Raw genomic sequence first — 20,197 nt, 5'->3', positions numbered from 1 at the left:
TGTGTGTGTGTGTGTGTGTGTGTGTGTGTGTGTGTGTGTGTAATGATCGCTGAGGACCTCAGTGTCGTGTTTAGAGAAAAAACAATCATCCTCGAGCAGGAAGCAGAGCTGCCTAATGAAAGCTTAGAGAGACCCCAGACCACAATGCGACACAAATAGATGAGCCTTAATGTCTGCTCAGCTCCCAAACGTCTCCTCTCCACCCCTTCCTCCTCTCTCTCATCTGCTACTCAACTCCCGTCTTACAACTTCATTTAAACACAGACAGATGCACTTTGATTTATAGCTAATTAATCAAAAAGCTCAGATGAAGGCGCAAGCAAAACAACTTCCCAAGTAAATGGAGATTTAAACCATCTACTTCAATCTAATCTAATCTAATCTTGCAGCAATCTAAATAACAATTCTGAGTTGTGAAACTCTCAAAGTTCAGCTTCTATCCTTCCACCATATATAGAGTCAAGTTGCAGTTTACACCCTATCCACCCAGACTTGAATAATAGCGTATGTAAAAGTTTATATGATTGAAACAAACAATGGCCAGGTTTACAGTGACAGTAACGGGTTTATTCTTTAGGCTGAGTGAGCAAAATTTAAAGAATCCACCTCTGGGCTTTTAAGAGAATTCATGAAAACAACAGCTTAAAAAATCTCCAGCCGCGACTGTTCGCTGGGGGCTGCACAGTCACACTAAACTATTATGAAAGACAAAGCCACAAAACAGAACGACAAGCAGACAGGAAAAGTAGTTACACTGGAAAACTATCACCACACCTACAGTCTACAAAGTACACTTTTAAAAAAAACTCACAGTGGATGTTCAAATTCAGCATAAACAGATACACATTCTCACAACTGGGCTATTACTGCCATTGTTGTACTGTAGTCTCGCTCTGCATTATCAGTTGTGATGTTAAAGTTCCAGCTCAACCCTGTCCTGTTTTTCTATGTCCTGTCCATCAAAAGTCTTCCAATCAGTGACCTTAAAACCACGATGGGTCCTAAAGCAGACACATGTGGTCTGTGAAGAGGGCATCAATTTGCTACAGGGCATCAGGGTGTAGAACTGAAAAAACATGATAGTGTGCATTTGAAACCTAATTTGTACCTCTGAACAGACTTCAAAGTTTTAGTTAAAGAGCATTTTTTCTTTAACTTGTTATTATGAAATCTCCACTGAAATATCAGTGTTTAGATTGGTTGCCTATAAATCTTTCTTTTAGTGCTGCCACCGTGCTGGAATTTTCCCATGCTAAAGGGGAAGTATGTCAGCAACTGCACAAACAAACCCAGGTTAGCTGTAAGTCTATTAGCATATCTTCAGAAGGCAATGCCACAGTAATTTTCTCACATTTTCTTAATTTATGAGATTGCACACCCCTCAAAACTGTAGTTTCAAACCTTTTCTTGTTATCCAAGGAGTCAAATACTTGTAAATCACAATGTGCTGAACATGGCTTTCACCACAAGAGTCTAATAGTATAAGCAATATGTAAAAGTTCTTACCAGATGTTTGCTCCAGCGAACATCTTCTATGTCATAACCGCAAACCCCTCTGAAAGCCTACCGTGAAACCTGACGTGAACTTCCCAAGCAATGTCAGTACATGCTGCACAGATTCAGTATTGCATTTCTGTACCACTAATTCCTCCTAACAAGCAAACCTTGGTTTGATCGCAGGAAGAGACATCAGTCCCTGTTGGTATCCAGCTTACAAACATGTGAAGCTACTTGCTGTGGTAACCCCTTGTGAATAGGGGAGTCTCTGAAAGTAGATTCTTCTTTTTTTGATTTTGTATTGTTTTGCACAGTAGCAATCCTGAGAGTTAGCTATGCTGTTAACCATCAGTCAACATGATTTGTAATCCAAAAACAGGTTAGTCAGTCAATAAAGTTGCTCCTCTTCCCTTAAGTGTTGCTGGAGTTCCTGCATTCTGAATTGTTTCATCCTCTCCATGCACCTTGGAAATAGGTGAAGTTGTGCCAGAAGTTTTTACTGTGATTTAATCCAAAAACAAACAATAAACAGCCAGAAACACACTGACCTGTGCATTCTGTTCATGGGTTAGAGAAAAAGTAAGGGTTAGTAAAAGAAAAAGTAAGGGTCAAGTAGCAGGATCAATTGAGGCAATGCTAATGTAAAAAAAGAAAATACTCACAGATACTACTTATGTATGTAAAAAAAGGCAATGAATGACTGAATTTTTACGGATGCCTATAGGTAGCGAACAAAGTTATTTCTTCTTTGGTGATGTTGGTTGCTCGGGTATTAGGAAAACAAGACAGTCAAGCACTTGCGTCTTACTGACAAAACCTGCTGCAATACCATTCAGAATCACTAGAGGGCCAAGCTATCTAGCACAGCTTTAAAGTCATTTAAAAGGGCCAATTAATCCTAATTTGAGAGATAACACTGTCAGTTATATTTAGAACTACTAATTTCACTGCTCTTATCTCCACATAACAGCTACAGAGTCTTTAGTTTTCTCTTCTTTACAAAAGCGACATGTCTCGGGCTGCAGGAGCAGAATGGTACATCTCCATTGCAGTGGAAGTTTGTTAAAAAGCCATGAGTCACTTTAGTAGATTTAACAACTGTGAGGCTGTGGAAACCTCACAGATTACTTGTTGTATAACTTAAAAAAACAAGCAAAGAGAAAGCTCATTTCTCTCTGACAAGCTTATTATTTGGAGATCACACTGTAACAACAAAGACATTTGAAGTGTGTAATTGTGCGGTGTTTTCTTTCATTACAATGAGTTGTAGAGTCGTAAATATGAGGACTCGGTTTTCGTGGTGTTTCTCTAGTATGAGTTGGCTAAGAAACAGTCGCAGCCACTCACTGGGAGCCGTTTGAGTTTTAGCAGATAGAGTGTCATGGGCTGACAATTCAAGCAGGATTCATAAGAGCAGTGATAAAATGTCCAACTCGGCCAATAACACTTAATACAATTTTTTTTTACAGGACCTAACGTGTGCAAATGTCTTCAGTATGGGCTTAAAAAGACTCGTACACTTACACAATCTCATAGTTTTCAACAAATATACAACAAACTTGACCTTGACGGCTCTTTCAAATACTCGAACAGTTAGACAAACAGCCATAAACAAACACAGCCAAGAGATCCTTATACCTTCACTCTTATAGCCAGACGTAGGCCAGAGAGAAGCGCGTGAGAGAAAGCCTTCCTGTGTGTGCACGCGCGAGTGTGTGGAAGAATATGACGCCAGTTCTCTTCAGTGCTTGTTAGAGACGTCATTGAGTCATAAAGGTTATTATTATGACTATGGCACAGAAAACAGCCCTTTTAGTAAAACCTCTCTATTGGAATCATTGTTACTTTTGTAGTTCAGCCGAGGTTAAAGAGAGAGATGGAAACAAACACATAGAAACAGAAGAGCAAAATAAATGTCTCCGGAAGATCCATCATCATTACTGAAACTGGCCTTTCGCTAAAAGCTCACTACTGTGCTTAGCTTAGCTGAAAGATGACACGTAAAAGGCTGACCTGGATAATGTTAAGTTTCATTAGTCTAACACTTTCACTGAGTAAATGTCAGAACAGTGGATACGAGAGAGGGCCCAGTCACTCAAATGTCAAATTCAAACGAATGGCCTCATTTGCAAAAGCTCTTCGGTTCAGTTCAGTTCAGTCATTTTGTTGTCCCTGCTGGGAAAACTGGTTTACTGACAGGTTCTGAAGAAATCGCCCACAAAAAGAACAATATAAAAGCACAAAAAAACAATGCACAACTGCCACAAAAAAACATAATCCTGCACTTAAAAGAAAGAAAAAACACTAAAATGTATTTTTTTTAAAACATAAAGTATTAAAAGTTAAGGGACAGATCTACTTCTACTGCTTTTACACCTCACAAAAACACAACTGAAGTAAAAAAGAGCATCTGTGCTTTAAAAATGAACAAACAAAACTTAAAGTGTGTTATTTTTTTAACCATTTTAAACATCACTTGCACATCTTAGGGAACAAACGCTATTTCATTTTATAACATGTATCAGTCCACACTACTTCAACACATTTATATGCCCTATATATCTCCCGCTGTTCTGAGCTTCTTAATAAATTAGGTTATGGTGAAAAGTACGGAGTTACGCCTCTTAAACTTTGAATTCAGGTGTTTTCACTCATTGCCACAAGTGTATAAAATCAAGCACCTAACCATGCTGTCTGCCTTTACAAAGATTTGTGAAAGATTAAGACTTACTCACTGAATTCGAGTGTGGTACTGTAATAAAATGCTTCTGTCACTATGAGACAGTTTTTGAAACTTCTTTCCTCCTAGATGATCAACTGTAAGTGGTATCATTGCAAAGTGGAAGTGGTTAGGAGCCACAGCAGCTCAGCCTCAAAGTGGATGACCATTTTCTCTGAATCCTGAGGCGCTAAGTGGGTAAAAGTCGCCGATGCTCTACTGACTGCATGACTGAGTCCCCCGTCATTAACATCAGCACATAAAGGCTGCACTGAGAGCTTCTTTCCATAGGGAAGCAGCTCCTGTAGGTGTAAAGTGACAAATACTTTTATCAAGTATTTACGTATTGAGAAGTATTTTTGTCCAGTAAGTTTCTGTCAGACAAGAGCTATTTGACACAAAATAAAAACTTGTGTCTCGAAGGTGAATTGAGATTTCAGACACGTTTGTCACTTCTCATCTTGAAATTGCATCATCACCAACGGCTACATGTCCATTAAATGGCAGCAACTGCAGTATTTATGACATGGACACAAGTTTCAGTCTTGCTGTGTATTATTTTTGGCCACCGTGTAATGAAAAATTCACACAGACGCTGAAATGAATACAATAAATGTAGTCCACTATGTAGAAAACAGGGAGTGATTTTGACAAAGCCTTCATACTTGTCAAATCTGAAAAATGCAGTCGATTGATCAAAGCAGTGATGCCAGAGGATGACAAACTGAAACGTACAAGATGCATCTAAAATCAGAACATTAAAAAACCCACAAAATGTCATATTTTGAAATAAAAGAAGCCTCTTTCTACAACTCTCTCCTTCCACCAGACAAGCGTGAATATATACACTTGATTACCCACTTCATCCTTTCATCTCTGCTTACCTCATATGCTGACCTTATTGCTCTTTAGTTTTACCACTCACTGATCCTGCCTGAAAGACTTATGAATGTCTAAGTCTGCCACCACGGGTTGGATTTGGTAAAGTATGAAACTAAGCCCACTGAAAAGAATATGTTGTCTCCCCCAGCATTTCAGCTTTAGCATAAATTAATTAGCCAAAACAATTTTCTACATTGTAGTAATGGTCACTATAAAGCTTGATCACGAATCCCATGTTAAATTGTATCCACTGCTGTGTTCAAAGAGGATGCTTTTCTACACCGCTTAGACTGGAAGGAAGTAGAAACTCAAAAATCGAGTTTCTTAGAGAACCTAATTTGTGATTTACTTGATGAAATGGTCTCGTGACCTAAAAGTCAGAATCTCTGAGCACAAAAGCGATATAAGAAATGTTGATGAAAGCATTTTAATGCAGCTGGACATATTGGAGTTCCCATAAATTCCAAGGTATAGAAAGTATACAAACATTTACTACAAAGGGTTGCAGACTGGATTCAACCACTACACACAGAAACCCCCTAAAAGCTTGAATCAAGAGCTATTGTGCAGCTGTTTTAGTGATTTGGTTTTTCTTGTGATATTTCATGTACGGGCTTTTCTTCAGATTGTTTATGTATTTTTTGATGTCTGATAACTTTAGTGGAAACACATTTTTCTGTTTACGTTTCCTATTCCAGTGGTTTTAATACTGTTGTGTTTGCTGGTTGTGTGTTGATACTATTTTTGTAGAACTGTAGGAGTGTATTATGATTACGATTGTTGGCACGCGTCTGCTACCTTTGGCACGTTTTTTCTGCCGGTGTTTTTCATTATGTTCTGATTGGTAATGGGATCTCACCTGGCTTTTATATGCTGTGATTGTTTGTCTTAAACCTCGCTGATGATTGCTGAAACACTTCCTTCGTTTTACCAATTTGTTTTTTTACAATTTTAAATTAAATATAGTGTTTATAGATTTATAAATCGTTGTGTTCTTTCCATAGTTGTATTGTGCATTTTTGGGGGATAAGCGGCACAGCAGAGTGTTAGTAAAAGTTTTGAGTTTGTGCCGCATTACAGAAGCACACAGCAAGATAGACAAGCCTCCAATGGTCATTCATGATTGCTGTGCATTCATGTTAATCCATATGTGGGTGCCAGACATGTAGGTTTCCGCCTGTGAGATTTTGTCTGCATCTATGGGTTTTACATGCTATTTTAGTGTGAGCCTAATGGGTTTACAGAGTGCCAGGCATTTTAACAGAGCCAGGGAGAGGCTTGTAAAACACACACACTCACCACAAGACAGAGAAGAGAGGCTGGCACACTGGAACATGGTGGTCTGGAGGGAGTCTGTGTGCGCATTAAGAGGGTCAGCCAGGGTGATGCTGACACATGATGAAGGAAAACGAGAAACACGGGTCTGAATGAAAGACTGGCAGTGTGTGTGTGCGATTGTACATAGGCAGGGTTGGGGTCTTTAAAAAAAAAACAACAACAATAAAAAAAAAAACACATGGCGCCAAGTGGTGCCTGAATATGGGTGGGTTTGCAGAAAAAGAGAGGAAGAAGAAGAAGAAAGATTCCAACTGTGATGTTGTTAATGGAAACATCCCACTAAAAATAGTATAAAAAATAACTAATGGGTACAACTGCATTTCTAAAAAAAAAGTGGGACTCTGATTTATGAATCATTTGAACCCCATATTTATTTTAAAACAGCACAAACCAAATCTGCCAATCTGCTGTCAGTGCTAGGAGAAAGGTCGAAAGTCTGTGCATAATTTTATACCTATCCATTTAGCGGATGACCACTGTACAGAACATGTAACCCTCACATATAGACTAAAGTCCAGTGAACCCCAGCCCTGGACTCTGCTGTACTCAGTGTGGAAACACTTTCCTCAGTACACACCAGAGCATCATTCATAACTTCAAGCTTCCAGTGACCAAACAGGGTTGGGAGTGGGTGTAATTGCTTATTCAACAGTTAGCCACACATCACTAAGGATGTCAAAGAAAGACATGCTTTTAGGAATAAATACCCTTTGGGCTTGTCTACAGCATAAAAATAACTTAATTAACTTCTAAGGAAAGCAAGAGAACCACAATTTAATCCAATATAAAATTTAAAAAAAATCTGTGGGGCTGCATGGAAAGCACAGCAGATATGAACTCTACCACACAACAGTTCACCACGCTGGACACACAGAGGAGAGTGAAACACTCAGGGCTTTCTCTCTATGAATTTAATGATGTGTCCAAGAGGCTCAGAGGAGAAGCACAGCAGTTATTGTCCATCCACAGTAAAACAGTCTTCCCACCTTTATGAGTAAAACACCCTCAAAGGAGCTCACAGTAACACTGTCACTCTTTAGCATTAAATACCACGTCCCTCTAACAGATCTGTACCTCACACATTAGTCACCATTAGTATTTTCTGAAAGAGTTGTAAACATGTTCGTGATAACAGCTGACCCACTTCTAAACACACTGATCTCCAGTGGTGGTGTACAGAGGACTCTGTCACTAGTCTATGCCACCTCTGAGTTAACATCTATAGGGCCCTTTAGCTCAGCTTTTCATGAACTCCAGCCTCACTTCCCAGTGCAGGAATTAAAAGACATTCATGTAAAGGCTTTATTGTTTTTTATGGAAAAATCCAAACAGGTTAAAGGAGCGCTTATTAGTTACTAAATTAGTTCTGAAAAAAGTTAATATAGCTCCTCCACCTCTCCTTTGGCTTCGTTCTGGTTGGCTGATCCACATAAACAGAAGGTTTGAGCAGCAGGTGTGTGGGCCCTCTGTGCCTAACCAGAGCTGTGTGCCTGAGATGACTATATTAAGAATATCCGCTCTCTCTTTACCAACTACACATCCAGCAGTGTAAAACAGAGTGTTTATAGCAGAGTGAAGTCTAAATTGTGGCTCGCGTGGATTATGTGAAGATATACTGACCCCATTATTTGAAACTTTGGCCACATTGTTGAGCATCAACATATGTATGACAGAAAATAAGGGATAAGTACCAAAGTTCCACTTCAGGGGCAGTTACATCAGGTATTAAATTTCTTCTTCAGCTTTATGTTACATGACGATTGGTAACCTTACGTGTATATGTGATAATCACCACATATACAGCTACTTTATAATAATGCAAGGATAAGTTTGACTATAGTAAAGACAGGCACAGCGATTTTTTTTGTAACTCTATTCTAGGAGTTCATTTTGCCCCTGCAGCAAAATAACAAAAATCAAAACATTGCACCCTGCCATGAAAATGGTTAATGCGAAAAGGGAAAAAAGTCATTTGCGGTGAATTGGGTAGGTTGGTCTATTAAGCTCTTTTTTCCTCTGTTGTAGATTTGACTTGGATGTGGCCGTGAGCGCAGTTTGGTACAAATGTTTTCAATATTCTGAAAATGTTTTTATAAATATAAGTTAGGAATAAAATACTGCAGGCTACATTCAGCCTCGTTAGATAAGCTTTCACAGCTGCCCACATAATCAGTTTTAATAGAGTATGTTTTTCTTTTGAAAATGTAGATCTTCAGCCACTAGACCACAGAACAGTCTGCTTTTTTTTTATGAAAGCAGGCTGATGGTGAAAAACGTCCACGAAAGGCCTCCAGACCATTTCTTTGTTCATTTAATGTACCTGTGATTAAATGAGAATTTAATTTTACATATCGAAAGTTTATTTAAATCGACACCACGCAGCAGTGTTTTTGAAACACTTTGTGCTTAACGGAGACATTTCCTTGCATTAAGACACAAAAAGGGCTTTCATACAGACTGTAGAAAACTAGTCCCGCTGTACCCCAACCACACACTCTGTCACGTAGCTCTGCGAGTGTGTCTAAAGTTACGTTCTTCAATGCATACCACATGTAGCGACCATGCATTGCCTGATACGTTTTCAATATGGAGAAAAAGACAGAGAGGGAGACAGGGGAAGCCGCAGAGGGCCACAATTTTTTAAATTTAATAATATACTGTTTATATTGAATATCTGAAAACACAGCTGGTTGCCATGATAATGCAGCAACATCTAAGCAAGCAAGGTTGGCCAGTGGTTCTGTAACTTTCTCGAAGCCTCACCTTTTCTTTCGTTATCCTTGATTCCCTTCCCGTTGCTCTCCTCCCTCTCAAAGATGACAACTCTTTTGACAGTGAAATAAATATACTTCTCTACCCTCCTTACTCTGCACTGTATATGAACCAACCCTTTCTCTGCTGCCAAAAGCTTGAAACGGAGTTTACTCCCAGTAAAATAAAATGTCTGAAACGGTTTTTGTTCCGCAGCCAGGCGCTTGTCGTCAGGTGACCTGCTGGAGTAAATCTTTTCAATAATGTCAAAAGCAGCGCCAAAAACCTGCCAGGCAAGCCCAAGTGTGTGCCCCTACTCCTACATGCAAACACACACACACACACACACACATCTGCACACTCACAGCAAGAACAAGCATGCAACCTCGTGCATGTCAACACATACAGCATGTAAAGGCAAGCACACAAACACACACAGTGGAGAGTTTTAAAGAATTGATAAATGAGGAGCGACTAAATATTATCGCTTTTTTTCCCTCCACGCTTCTCAAAAATAGAACACGCTCTCGCTCTTTTTCCCCCCTTTTTCTTACACACACAAACACTTTTTTTGAACCGCAGGAATGACTGATGTCGTTGCATTTCATTTTTTCCTTCCTCTCATCTCTCACTCAGAACACACCCAGGAGTCCTCACCTGTTCCTGCGTCATGCTGTGCAGCTGCGTATGCCAGGAGGCGGAGTCAGAGCGGTGATAGGCGGGGGGCGGGGCAAAATCTTGCAATATGATTGGGTCTCGCTCCTGACACAGTGAGGTCAGGTGACTGATGTACAGCTTCAGCTTACTGCGATTCTGATTAAGATCCAGGAGAGGAGAAAGAATCTGAAGGAGGAAAACAGAAAATTTATTCTTTTATGTGTTTACTGTATGAAAAATAGCAAAACAAAAAACATGAACGAAACAAAATTCCCCATAATAACGATTTTGCAAGAATACTAGGCCAGATGGACATGCAGTGATGGGCAAATGTAAGATGAGTAAGACAAAGAAAATGAAGCAGAGGCACACTGAGAGAAAGCCAGAGAAAGCGCTTCTAATAATGAGGATCAGTGCACTGTTTTTAATTGCATACTGTCAGCTGTAGCTGAGACTGAAAGAAGACCCTCATGGGCAGTTTTCAGCCGAGAAAACCATTTTAAAGTAGTTCATTTAAAGACTGTCATGCTCACGAGTAAACAGAATACTGGAAGAACATATTAATCCCCACCAATCCACAGGTAATGGCTATTATGAACTCAGAAGTAGAAAGCCGATTCTCTTTAAAAAGCATCATTTCTTGTTGAACGTCTGACTATATAAGTGCAGATGAGCAAAACAGATACATGCATTCTGGGCGCATGACATGAGACCTCCCAGGGTACACACACAGAGATAAGGCATGCTGACACACACTGTTCTCCTTGGGGAATACTACGATTTAAGTGCAGAGGAAGCATTTTAAGAGGGCTGTTAGTGTGTGTGTGGGTAAAGTATATTTAATCCCAGCAGCGTCTGTCCACACTCTGCGAGCTGTGCTCATCGTCACTCAGCATACCCACACACAAACACAACCCATGTGTTTCATTGACAGGATCCTCAGCGCAGTAACATCTTTCTCTCTAAACTCTTCCTCCACTTTTTAACCTCGTCACGTCTTCACTTCTTACACACAAGAACTACAAATATCGATGTGAATTTGCCTCAGGTTTCATTTTACACAGAAAGTTATTTGGTGAAGTCGGTGAATATCAATAAATGAATGATGATATGACATCATCAGATAAATATAGCAGGAAAAATAATAATGGTTTTTGTGTTGCCAAACACTTCATTTACATTTTTTTATATTTTTCTCAATTTGATCTTGTGTCACTTAATTTTTATTTTGCATATTATTTATTTTTATTTTTCTCTGCTTGTCTATGTGTGTGTGTCTATCCCAGATACTCAAAGTCCTTAAAACAACTGGCAACACGGTGTCAGCCATCACTGGCTCGGGTGAAACTGGTCACAAAGAGGTACATGGTGCTACGCCAAAAACCTCCTTGTGCCTGCTTGGGTCACTTGTGAATTGTTGAAGTCGACCTTAGTTTTCATGGACGATGCCCACCTATCTCCAAACGCTCCCCAACTAGTTGTTGAGCGATAATGAAAGTTGAAAGTGTGTGACACAAACTGAATGCAGAGACCATTCATCTTTAAAATAAAATTTGTGCCTTTTGAAACACGTTGGCAGCAGCAGCAGGAATGCACAACTTTACTGAGGCCTTAATTGTAATGGTACAGCGAGAGTCATTGCAGTGTAATCTTGTTCTGGTTTCTTCATTTTCTTTTGCCGTTGCTTTACTGTTTGTAGATTCCCCAGGCAGCAAGCTGTAAGGAAAACCTGTATTTTCTCTGCAACATGCAGGCTTAGTCAAGTCTAGACTTTACTTGTGCTCCATGTCTCTGTGTCTTGTTCCATTTTTTATTGCTGAAAAGTTGTCCATCACCCTGGTGTTACAGCAATGTACAATTGAGTATACTCAAACTGCTATACCCCCACCCATTTAAAGCTTCATCTTGTACCAGGCAGTACATCTGCTACATTGTCCATTTGGTTATATATCCCAGTAGTAGTCAACATTATTGTCTGAGTTAAGATTATCTTGGTTTTGATTGTAGAATTGATAATCTGTTTCTTTTCCCGCCTTTTGTTGTTCACCTCCAAGGTTGCTTTAACCCCTGCCCTGTTTAGTCCGTTAACTCTGGTTTGTTTTTCCTCTTGGTGCAATTCATCTGTGCAGATATGAACATGATAATCGCACTAGGGCCAAAACCAAATCAACTGCACCAAGACCCTTTGGAGGAGGCCTGGTTCCAAATGAACTCCAGAGTAGTTTGTTTATGGTGAGAATGTGCCCTTGATCTGACCCAGCTATTGGGTCTAAATTGTAAGTTTGTGCCAAATGCACATTCTGGGTTGTAGCAGAGTACAATAAATGTACAGAGAATACAAACTTTGAAAATTATTAGGAATAAATTCTCCATGTTTTCCAGCTTGAGCTACCGAGCACCTTTCCGTCAGCATTGGAGTACAGCTTTAAGCAGTCGCTTACCTGTTGCCTACTTGTCCTAGTCACTTTTAGCATGTTTTCTAACTATAAAATACTTACTTGGTTATCACTTAAACACTGACAAAAACATAATTTAATTGCTCTGGCATTTGAGAATCCTTTTGAGGTTAAGTTCATCAAAAGTAGATTGGATGGAGGGATTTTGTGAAAAAAAATTGTACTCCATTCTTTAGTGGCATTGACGCAACAATGAAAAGTGACAGTACATCAGAGGAGCTGTCACTTGTGATTTTGAGTCTTCACTGATTTGCTGCACAAACAACTGACAGAAAAAGTCTCAGCAATTTTGTGTTTTTCCAGTGAATCGCCAATACTCACCAGCAGCTAAACCTAACCCTAACACACACAAACACATAAAATATACACTTTTAAATGTGTGGTAGCACAAGTCAGCGCAACACACTCATACACACGCAGACACAAATAGGTTCCGACACAGAAAAACATACATACACACACTCACACTCATTCATGGTGGTTATCAGCTTTGTAAATGGCTCCAGTTACAGTATTTTCCAGGGAGGACCTGCCAGTAGGTTACAGTCCATTACAAAATACATTACTGAACATTTCCCTCTGGAGGAGAAAGGGAGGTAGACCGAGAAGGAAAGAGAGGGAACGACAACATTTGGAGTTAAAAGGCTGAAGAGATTCTACACATTCGGCATTTCAAGCCCTCTTTCTTTGGCTCCGAGTTATATTTGCTGATGGCAGATGTGCAGTGAGGCCGTTATCTCTCCCAGACTAATGTGTAATATGGCAATATCTGAAGAAAATTCTCCAAATTTGGCTTTACTGCTCTACAAACATACTTAACATATTTGTAACAGCTGTCCTCTCACACTTTGTAATTCATACTATTCTGTCAGAAAGCTTAAAAAAAAATCACTGTCCACACTTTCCAGACCTGCAGTGGAGCTCTGCGGATCAAATACAAGACGAATGAGAAACAGACACGAAGAATGGAAGGAATGACGGCGATATGAGGAAGACATTAGGAGAGAAATAACACGAGTTGTTTCCTTTTCTTTAAGTTCTATTATAAGAAAAATTGAGGAGGAATTATGGGATAAAATATGAACAGAAACACAGACCACTGAACGTATTCGCAAGACTTTCATTAAGGTATACGGCAAATATGTGTCTACATGTTTTTCTTGTATTACACAGCCTCCAATAGCCAACATATGCAATGTGTGTGTGTGTGTGTGTGTGTGTGTGTGGTTAATGGGTCCGCAGTGCTTCTCAGTATCTTACTGTAGTATGAAACAATCCCAAAGGAGAAATAACTTTATACAGCACTGTGAGTCAGTGTGTGTGTGTTTGTGCTTCTTTATTAGACTCCCCTGCCTGCCTACCAGATTCTTACTGTTCTATGAAAGAACTCCATAGAGAGACATTCAGCTAGCCTCACTGATGGGATGTATTAAAAAAAAACCCTCTATGGCCACATTATATGGTGAAATCAAGACTTTTCTTCCTCCGCAGAACCCTCTGAGACAAATACACACCAGCAAAAATGCACATATTTGTCCAGCATCAGCATCAGTAGTTGGTGTAGGCTTTCACTGCTCTGTAAGTGCTATCTCAGTGACCCAACCGATGAAGTCTTGGCTAGTAGATGATCTCTTAAACTGCCAAGCAAATGTATCATCCGGTTGTAAAACTGCTCGTCAGTTTGTTGCAGAGCTAAGACAGAGAGACCGACAACCATTCACTCCTACATGTCTTTGGACTGTAGGGGGAAGCCAGAGTACCCAGACAGAACCCATGCAGACAGGGGAGAATACGCAAACACTATACAAGAGGCTGCACAGCATTAGTGTTTGCCTCACATTAAGGTTCTGGGTTTGAATCCGCTGGTCGTCCGCGGGTGTTCATTGTGGAGCTTGGATCTTCATTCATGTTCTTCATTGTAACTTAGCAGTCCCCAACCTTTTTTGCACTACAGATTGTTTATTTCCAACAATATTTTCACGGACCGGCCTTTAAGGTGTCGTGGATAAATACAACAAAATAAAACCAGCACCGGTACCAGAAAAAAATAAGATTTATTCATCACACACGGGAAAAGACCCAGGGAACCCGAGTTAATGCTAAAAACCAATAAAAACCCTGAAAACCATAAATTTCACACCCGAACCTCAACTCTCGTGGCCCAGTACCAAACGACTCACGGACTGGGTCGTGGCCCAGTCCGTGGCCCAGCGGTTGGGGACCGCTGTTGTAACTGGATTAATTTGAGGGTTTTGGGCTTGTGAGATGGGGAAAAAAATGGCAAGACGTGTGAAAAACTGTTTTGTTTGATAAGGAAAACAAGAACATTCACAGAGCACAACTCTCCCCGAAGAGCGTGACCATTTCACCAAAATGAAATCATCTCGGGCTGTTATGGTATCTACCATCACACAAAATCTGAACATGATGTCTTTAAAACTGTGGATGCTAGATTGTTAACCAACAGCCAAACAAGCTGAACCAATTACATGTTTAGACTGTATTGTCAAACTGTTTAATCCACCTTACAAAAAACATCTCAGGAATAAGTAATGTAAATGTAATATCACTTTCACTTCCAAAGAAATGGTGACAGATTTTAAAACACATTAAAAAACTCTGAAAAAGACACTTGCTAATTTATAAAATGTACATTTTCTACTATTTTTTGTGTAGTTATGCATCTAATAAATCTGAAAGCTATTTGAAAAAGCAAAATACCATGAAGTGGCCTTGACAATGCCTGATGTGTCTTAAGAGTGCTCCCCTGTGTTTCTGTGCAGCAGCAGTTGTCTCTGAAGCATTTCATTGTCCAGCTGCAGCACAAAATCCCCTCACAGAATACACACAATCACTCACTGTGCGGATGAAATGTGCTATGGCAAATTACCAATCTTACACACCAAGAGAGTGTGTTTTCATGTGGCTATGTAAATACAGAGAGGTGGAAGCAGAAAGAAAAGGAGATAGAGTATAAGCTGTGTGTGTGCTGCCTCTCTCAGCAGGGAGGTGCTACCGCTAATTAATAACCAGGGTCAAACTTAGATCCAATGGTGAACCTTTGGGCTTTTAGCATCCCAATGGGAAATCCATCTGGAGCAGCTGAGCTGCACTAAAAGCAGCATGTGCAGCTCATATGTGGTGCCGTCTCTGCACTGTGGTCTTAGTAGATCCAACCGTTTGGATGCCTTTTAATAACCACTAAACTTAGAAGAGCCTTTTAACCATTAATTGCTTAAAATGTGTAAAAATTTCCAATTCACTTGTTTCAAGAGTTTAATGGGAACAAGTGACTTTGCCAGTTTGGCGTTGAAACCTGAACACTTGCACTACTCAATGCTCAGGTTTCTTTCTTTTTTCTTAAGAAAGACTGCTCTACATTAGACGTATTGTGGTTGGGTGTCTTTTGTTCTTTCTTGAGTTGAATCTTGTTACGCATCTACAATTAATGACCTTTGGGCTTTTGAAATACTGGAAAGCCCCTATTGTATGATTAAAAAAACAACACAGGAGCAAGGTCAAAGGAAAAACCTTCTTTTCATCATTTCTGACAGAAGAAATATACTTTTTACATAGTAGTTTAGCAAAGGTGCACATTTCCAACACTACATCACACATTTCAGTTGATTTGAATAAGAATATGGTCTCAGTTGGCATATGATTGACACATGAAGCTTACAATATCAAACCAAAGGCAAGACCCAAGTAGACTTGAGGAACAAGGGAATCATCCAAAAGATTAATGAAGGTTGAAATAATGAAATCATGGGTATAAAAATGCACAGGGAAAAAAATAAATCATAAAAAAAGAGTTCAGAGAATGCCAACTGGAAGAAATCCTTATCATGAGAGAATGAAATTATATTTAAGGATGAGAAATTGAACAAATGAAGCACAATTCAAGATTTGATGGCTGAAGGGAAAAAGGAAAGGAAAGATGAATCACAGAATAAAAGATGCATTTCAAGATTGGATTTCAATGTTAGAAAGAATGGAGGAAAACTGAATAAATAAAAAACGATATGAGGCCACAAATAAAGTGAAATGGCAGACAATGATGCCAGAATGAGATCACAAAGTCACGGATGAAACTAAAGAAAAGGAAGACGAATGACACGATGGCCATGATCAAATCCAGACAGAGAAGACGCTCACCCTTCTGTACACAATGATGAACTGAGGGTGAGGAAGAAGGCATGTGATTGGCTAGGCCCAAATGCCCTCCTCATCGTCCTATCGGTTAGTTCAGTCCAGCCGCAGCGTGAGTTCAGAAACAGGAAGTTAGTTTAGCAAAAAAGGGAAACTTAACAGAGATATAGAGAGTGCAGAACAAGTAATAGTGCTAAAAAATGGTTAACTTTAATTAGTAAATTTGAAGAGAAATAAGCTAACATCCAATAGCCCAGAAATGGCAATATGACTTGCTGGAAAGTCTTTCATTCAAATATTATTAAAGAAAATAAAGATTTCACTGGTTTGGCCAATGCACACCGTCCGGGGCAGTTATCTTACCTGGTCTGGGGAGGGTTTGTGATTGTTGGGCTGCTCTGAGTTTGGGGATGAAACCTTCAAATGATCATCCTCATAGTTGTCCGCCATCAGCTTCATCCTGTTCTGCGTCTGCAGAGACAAAAATAATATATCTCATTAGTTTTTGTTTTTAGGTGGAATTTAGCACGATCATCATTATGACATTCGTGTTTTAGACGGAGCATAAACCAGTGTGTGTACGTGTGCGCGTGAAGTTAATTTGGAGAGGAGTAGATTTTTGAGTGAGTGCCATGAGCTTTGCCTGAAAAAGTTTGCATATGTGTGTGTTTTTGTGCGCAAGAGGAAAACAGTAACAGAGGGCTTCCCAACTGTCCATTTGTATTTGAGTTTCAAGAACTGGGTTGGTTCATCTTGCACATTTCAGACTGCAAACACACACAACCATCATGCAACCTGTTGTGTAGCTTGTTAACCGGCGCAGAAAAATAACAGGCTTGTTAAGTTGCCACTTGAGGGGAGATCCATAAAGACTTAGACAAATATTAGACTGTACACATACAAAGGCCTCCAAAACACTTTCATCTCCTCCTCCTCTGTATTTTGCTCTTTCTTTCCTCCATTCTCATTTCTCCTGTCTTTTCTCTGCAACCATCTTTTTGCTCCTCGGATTACTGTCACATTCCCCCCCCACTTTTCGTCTTCTCTCCTCGTCTTGCTGCTCCATCTGTTTCACATGTTATAGTTATACTTCAGGTTTTACAGTAGGCCTGCAAAGTGTGAGGGGTGAGAGATGAAAAGCAAGAGATGGAGTCAGTATAAATCTGTAAGTCTTGTATACTCTAAATCCCCTTAGCCTCACACTGAGCCCTGCAAGGAACAGGAGCTTAAGCAGGACAGACTGAGGTTTTGTGTGTGTGTGTGTGTGTGTGTGTGTGTGTGTATGTATATATATATATGTGTGTGTTTGACAAAAAGAAAAAAAAATTTTTTTATATGCATTTGTTTGAAAGCTAAATGAAAGACTGCACTTTTAGTAGTGTGCATGTGAGCAAAACGATCACGCGTCTGACAGTGTGTTACACTTGGTGAGTATCTGGCCCTGCACAAACGAGCCCATGCCGCACTTAAAAACACCTATAAAGCAAACTCGCAGAGCAGACAGTTTATCTGCACACCACACAAGTTTGAAGATAAACACGCGCAGAGCTGTAAAGTCCTCTTTATTAGTATCTGACCGCAACTTCCACCTGCCCTCCCCCGCAACCGTCCTTACACAGATTATTATTTTTTTGATGCTGTTGTTGTAACATATGGAAAGTTCATATGCACCAGACACTGGCTTGGGAAACGCAAATTTAATGAAATTAAAAGAGCAAGTAAGACTTGGTCCAGACTGTACAATACACACACACGTGATAGTTGCCTGCAAAAATATATAAATACATATATCACTGCCACTTCACTTTATGTACATATGTAAAATTGTGTATTTTTTTATTTGTACACTATTGTTTTTCTCTTTTATTTATTCCAATTATTATCTCTAATTCACTTTTTCTTGCTGACCCTTGTGTTGCTGTAACGTGTGAATTTCCCCAGTGTGGGATTAATAAAGCCGGTGTCTTTGTTTGTTTCTATGTTCTTCTGAATGACCATCTTAGGTAAGCATCTCTTTAGTGGACTGTGTCACACTGAAAGATGGAGGAAGAGGTCTCGTGTGTGGAGTCTTACGGTTAATTTCTAGAAATATGCCTACATGACTTATGCCAGGAGTTTGCCTCAAAGATGAAAATAGATAATAATAACCCAAAACCCCAGGTTCATATGGAACACGTGACATAAAGCTGAACAGACAGATGTGCCTCTGTCCTTAGGAAAGTTTATTTCATAAAGGTTAAGAGATCGTAAGTAAACATACATTAAAAACATTTGCTCCAACACTTGCAAAAAAGGCTCTGGGATCTGGAAAGCAAGAAACAAAAAGGAGGAAAGACAGTTAAGAAGAGGATAAGCTGTGTCAAGAGGGTGCCTGATTTCTGATCTCTTTAGTATCTTCTGTCCTACCTTTCTGTAAAAACACTTTATCTGTGTCCTGTCCTCTTTCTCCTCATCCTAGAGCTTTCTGTATCAAAATAATCCCCAGTTCCTCCCACTCTTCCTGTCTTCATCGCTCACCTCTGTCATACATAATACTTTTGAAGATTAAGTCTTTTTACCTAAATACCTAACGCACTCCTTTCTGTAGTTATCGAAGCTCACTTTTTTAAGTGTCTTCTTCCCATCTATAAACATACTATTTCATTTTTCCCTGCTTCATTCTCTCATTTTGAGCTCCATAACTTGATTTTATCTGTGGCCAATTCCAGCTTCTGTTTGTTTCCTTCCTTCTGCTTGCAACATGTCCTCTTTCTCTCTTCTTGTTTTCATGTCTAGTCCACTATTTCGAGTTCATTTTGTTTATTTATTTATTGTTTATTTCTTGAAGAGCCACTTGAGGCTGGCTCCAAAAGCAAGTCAATCCCAATAGATTGACTTTGGTACCTTAAATACTGATATTAAATGCTGCAGAAATAAACATGTTTACAGGTTGCTACAAAATGAATTTGGTCTTTAAAGATAAGCAAAAGTCTTTGTTCTTTTTTAATCGCAATTTAAGGCATGAAGTGGATCACCTGAGCATATTTGTGCCTTTTGGCACATTATTAATGCAATAATATGACAAATAGTATGAGTTATAGTGTGGTTAATTGAACAATCAGCCCCATCCTATTACATTCGTACCTTACTTATTTACATCGATACTCATAAGCAAGTCTTCATGTCTATGTGAAGCAGCTTTCTAATTAATCTAAAAGTGCAGCGTTCTGCCGTCTCGTCCAAGTGTGGTAATTTTGTTTCTAAAAGCTTTTAAAAATGACTATGGCCAAAATTCTAAAAAGAAGATTTTTATTAGTCTTTAGTAAAAATCTGTCTTTAAATGATGGAAAATCTAGAGAGCAACATGCAAGAGGAAAAAAAAATCCTAAAAATGAAGTTGATGCAAATCGGTGAGGTGGAAAGACAAAGAAGAAAGTATGGCTGAAGAAGTGTCCTCATTTTCCACTTTGGCCTTTCTTTACATTTCTCCTCTTTCGCTAACTGTCAGGAATGCTGACTTCAGCTCATTTGTTCTTGTGCCAACTCTCTTTCTCACTTAATCTAATCATCACACCATTATTTCACTCTTCCTCCCTCAAGCTTCTCTACGTCTTCTTCCCTCCCCTCCGCTTCTCCCCCACACATCCTTCATACAGCTCGGCTGTAACTCGCTAACAATCGAAAGAATGAGAAACAAATGAAAACGAGGTGAAGTGAGGGGGTGGGGGGGCTGCTGAGCCACGCTTGGAAGAAAATTATTTCATTACGA

At 39.5% G+C, this 20,197-nt stretch overlaps 1 protein-coding gene across 17 annotated transcripts in view; it reads right to left on the bottom strand.

Annotated features, from left to right (window-relative positions):
* The window catches only part of LOC102303751 (ELKS/Rab6-interacting/CAST family member 1), a 146,071-nt gene that overhangs the window by 11,797 nt on the left and 114,077 nt on the right, over positions 1-20,197 (bottom strand). For 13 of the 17 annotated variants that reach the window (XM_042222969.1, XM_005927228.3, XM_042222973.1 and 10 more), the window contains 2 exons: positions 16,813-16,920; positions 9,845-10,030 (listed from right to left, as the gene is read on the bottom strand). In XM_042222969.1, coding sequence (XP_042078903.1) covers positions 9,845-10,030; positions 16,813-16,920 — 294 coding nt within the window. Of the gene's footprint in view, positions 1-9,844; positions 10,031-16,455; positions 16,534-16,812; positions 16,921-20,197 lie in introns of those variants that run through there. The other 4 variants (XR_006054639.1, XR_001336473.2, XR_001336474.2 and 1 more) reach the window with 1 other exon arrangement.

The sequence above is a fragment of the Haplochromis burtoni genome, unplaced genomic scaffold (genome assembly GCF_018398535.1).
Source record: "Haplochromis burtoni strain Fernald_Lab_line unplaced genomic scaffold, NCSU_Asbu1 Contig_98, whole genome shotgun sequence".
Taxonomy (NCBI): Eukaryota; Metazoa; Chordata; class Actinopteri; order Cichliformes; family Cichlidae; genus Haplochromis; species Haplochromis burtoni.
The sequence above is the reverse complement of the archived record's forward strand: the minus strand, read 5'-3'. Positions and strand labels throughout refer to the sequence as shown.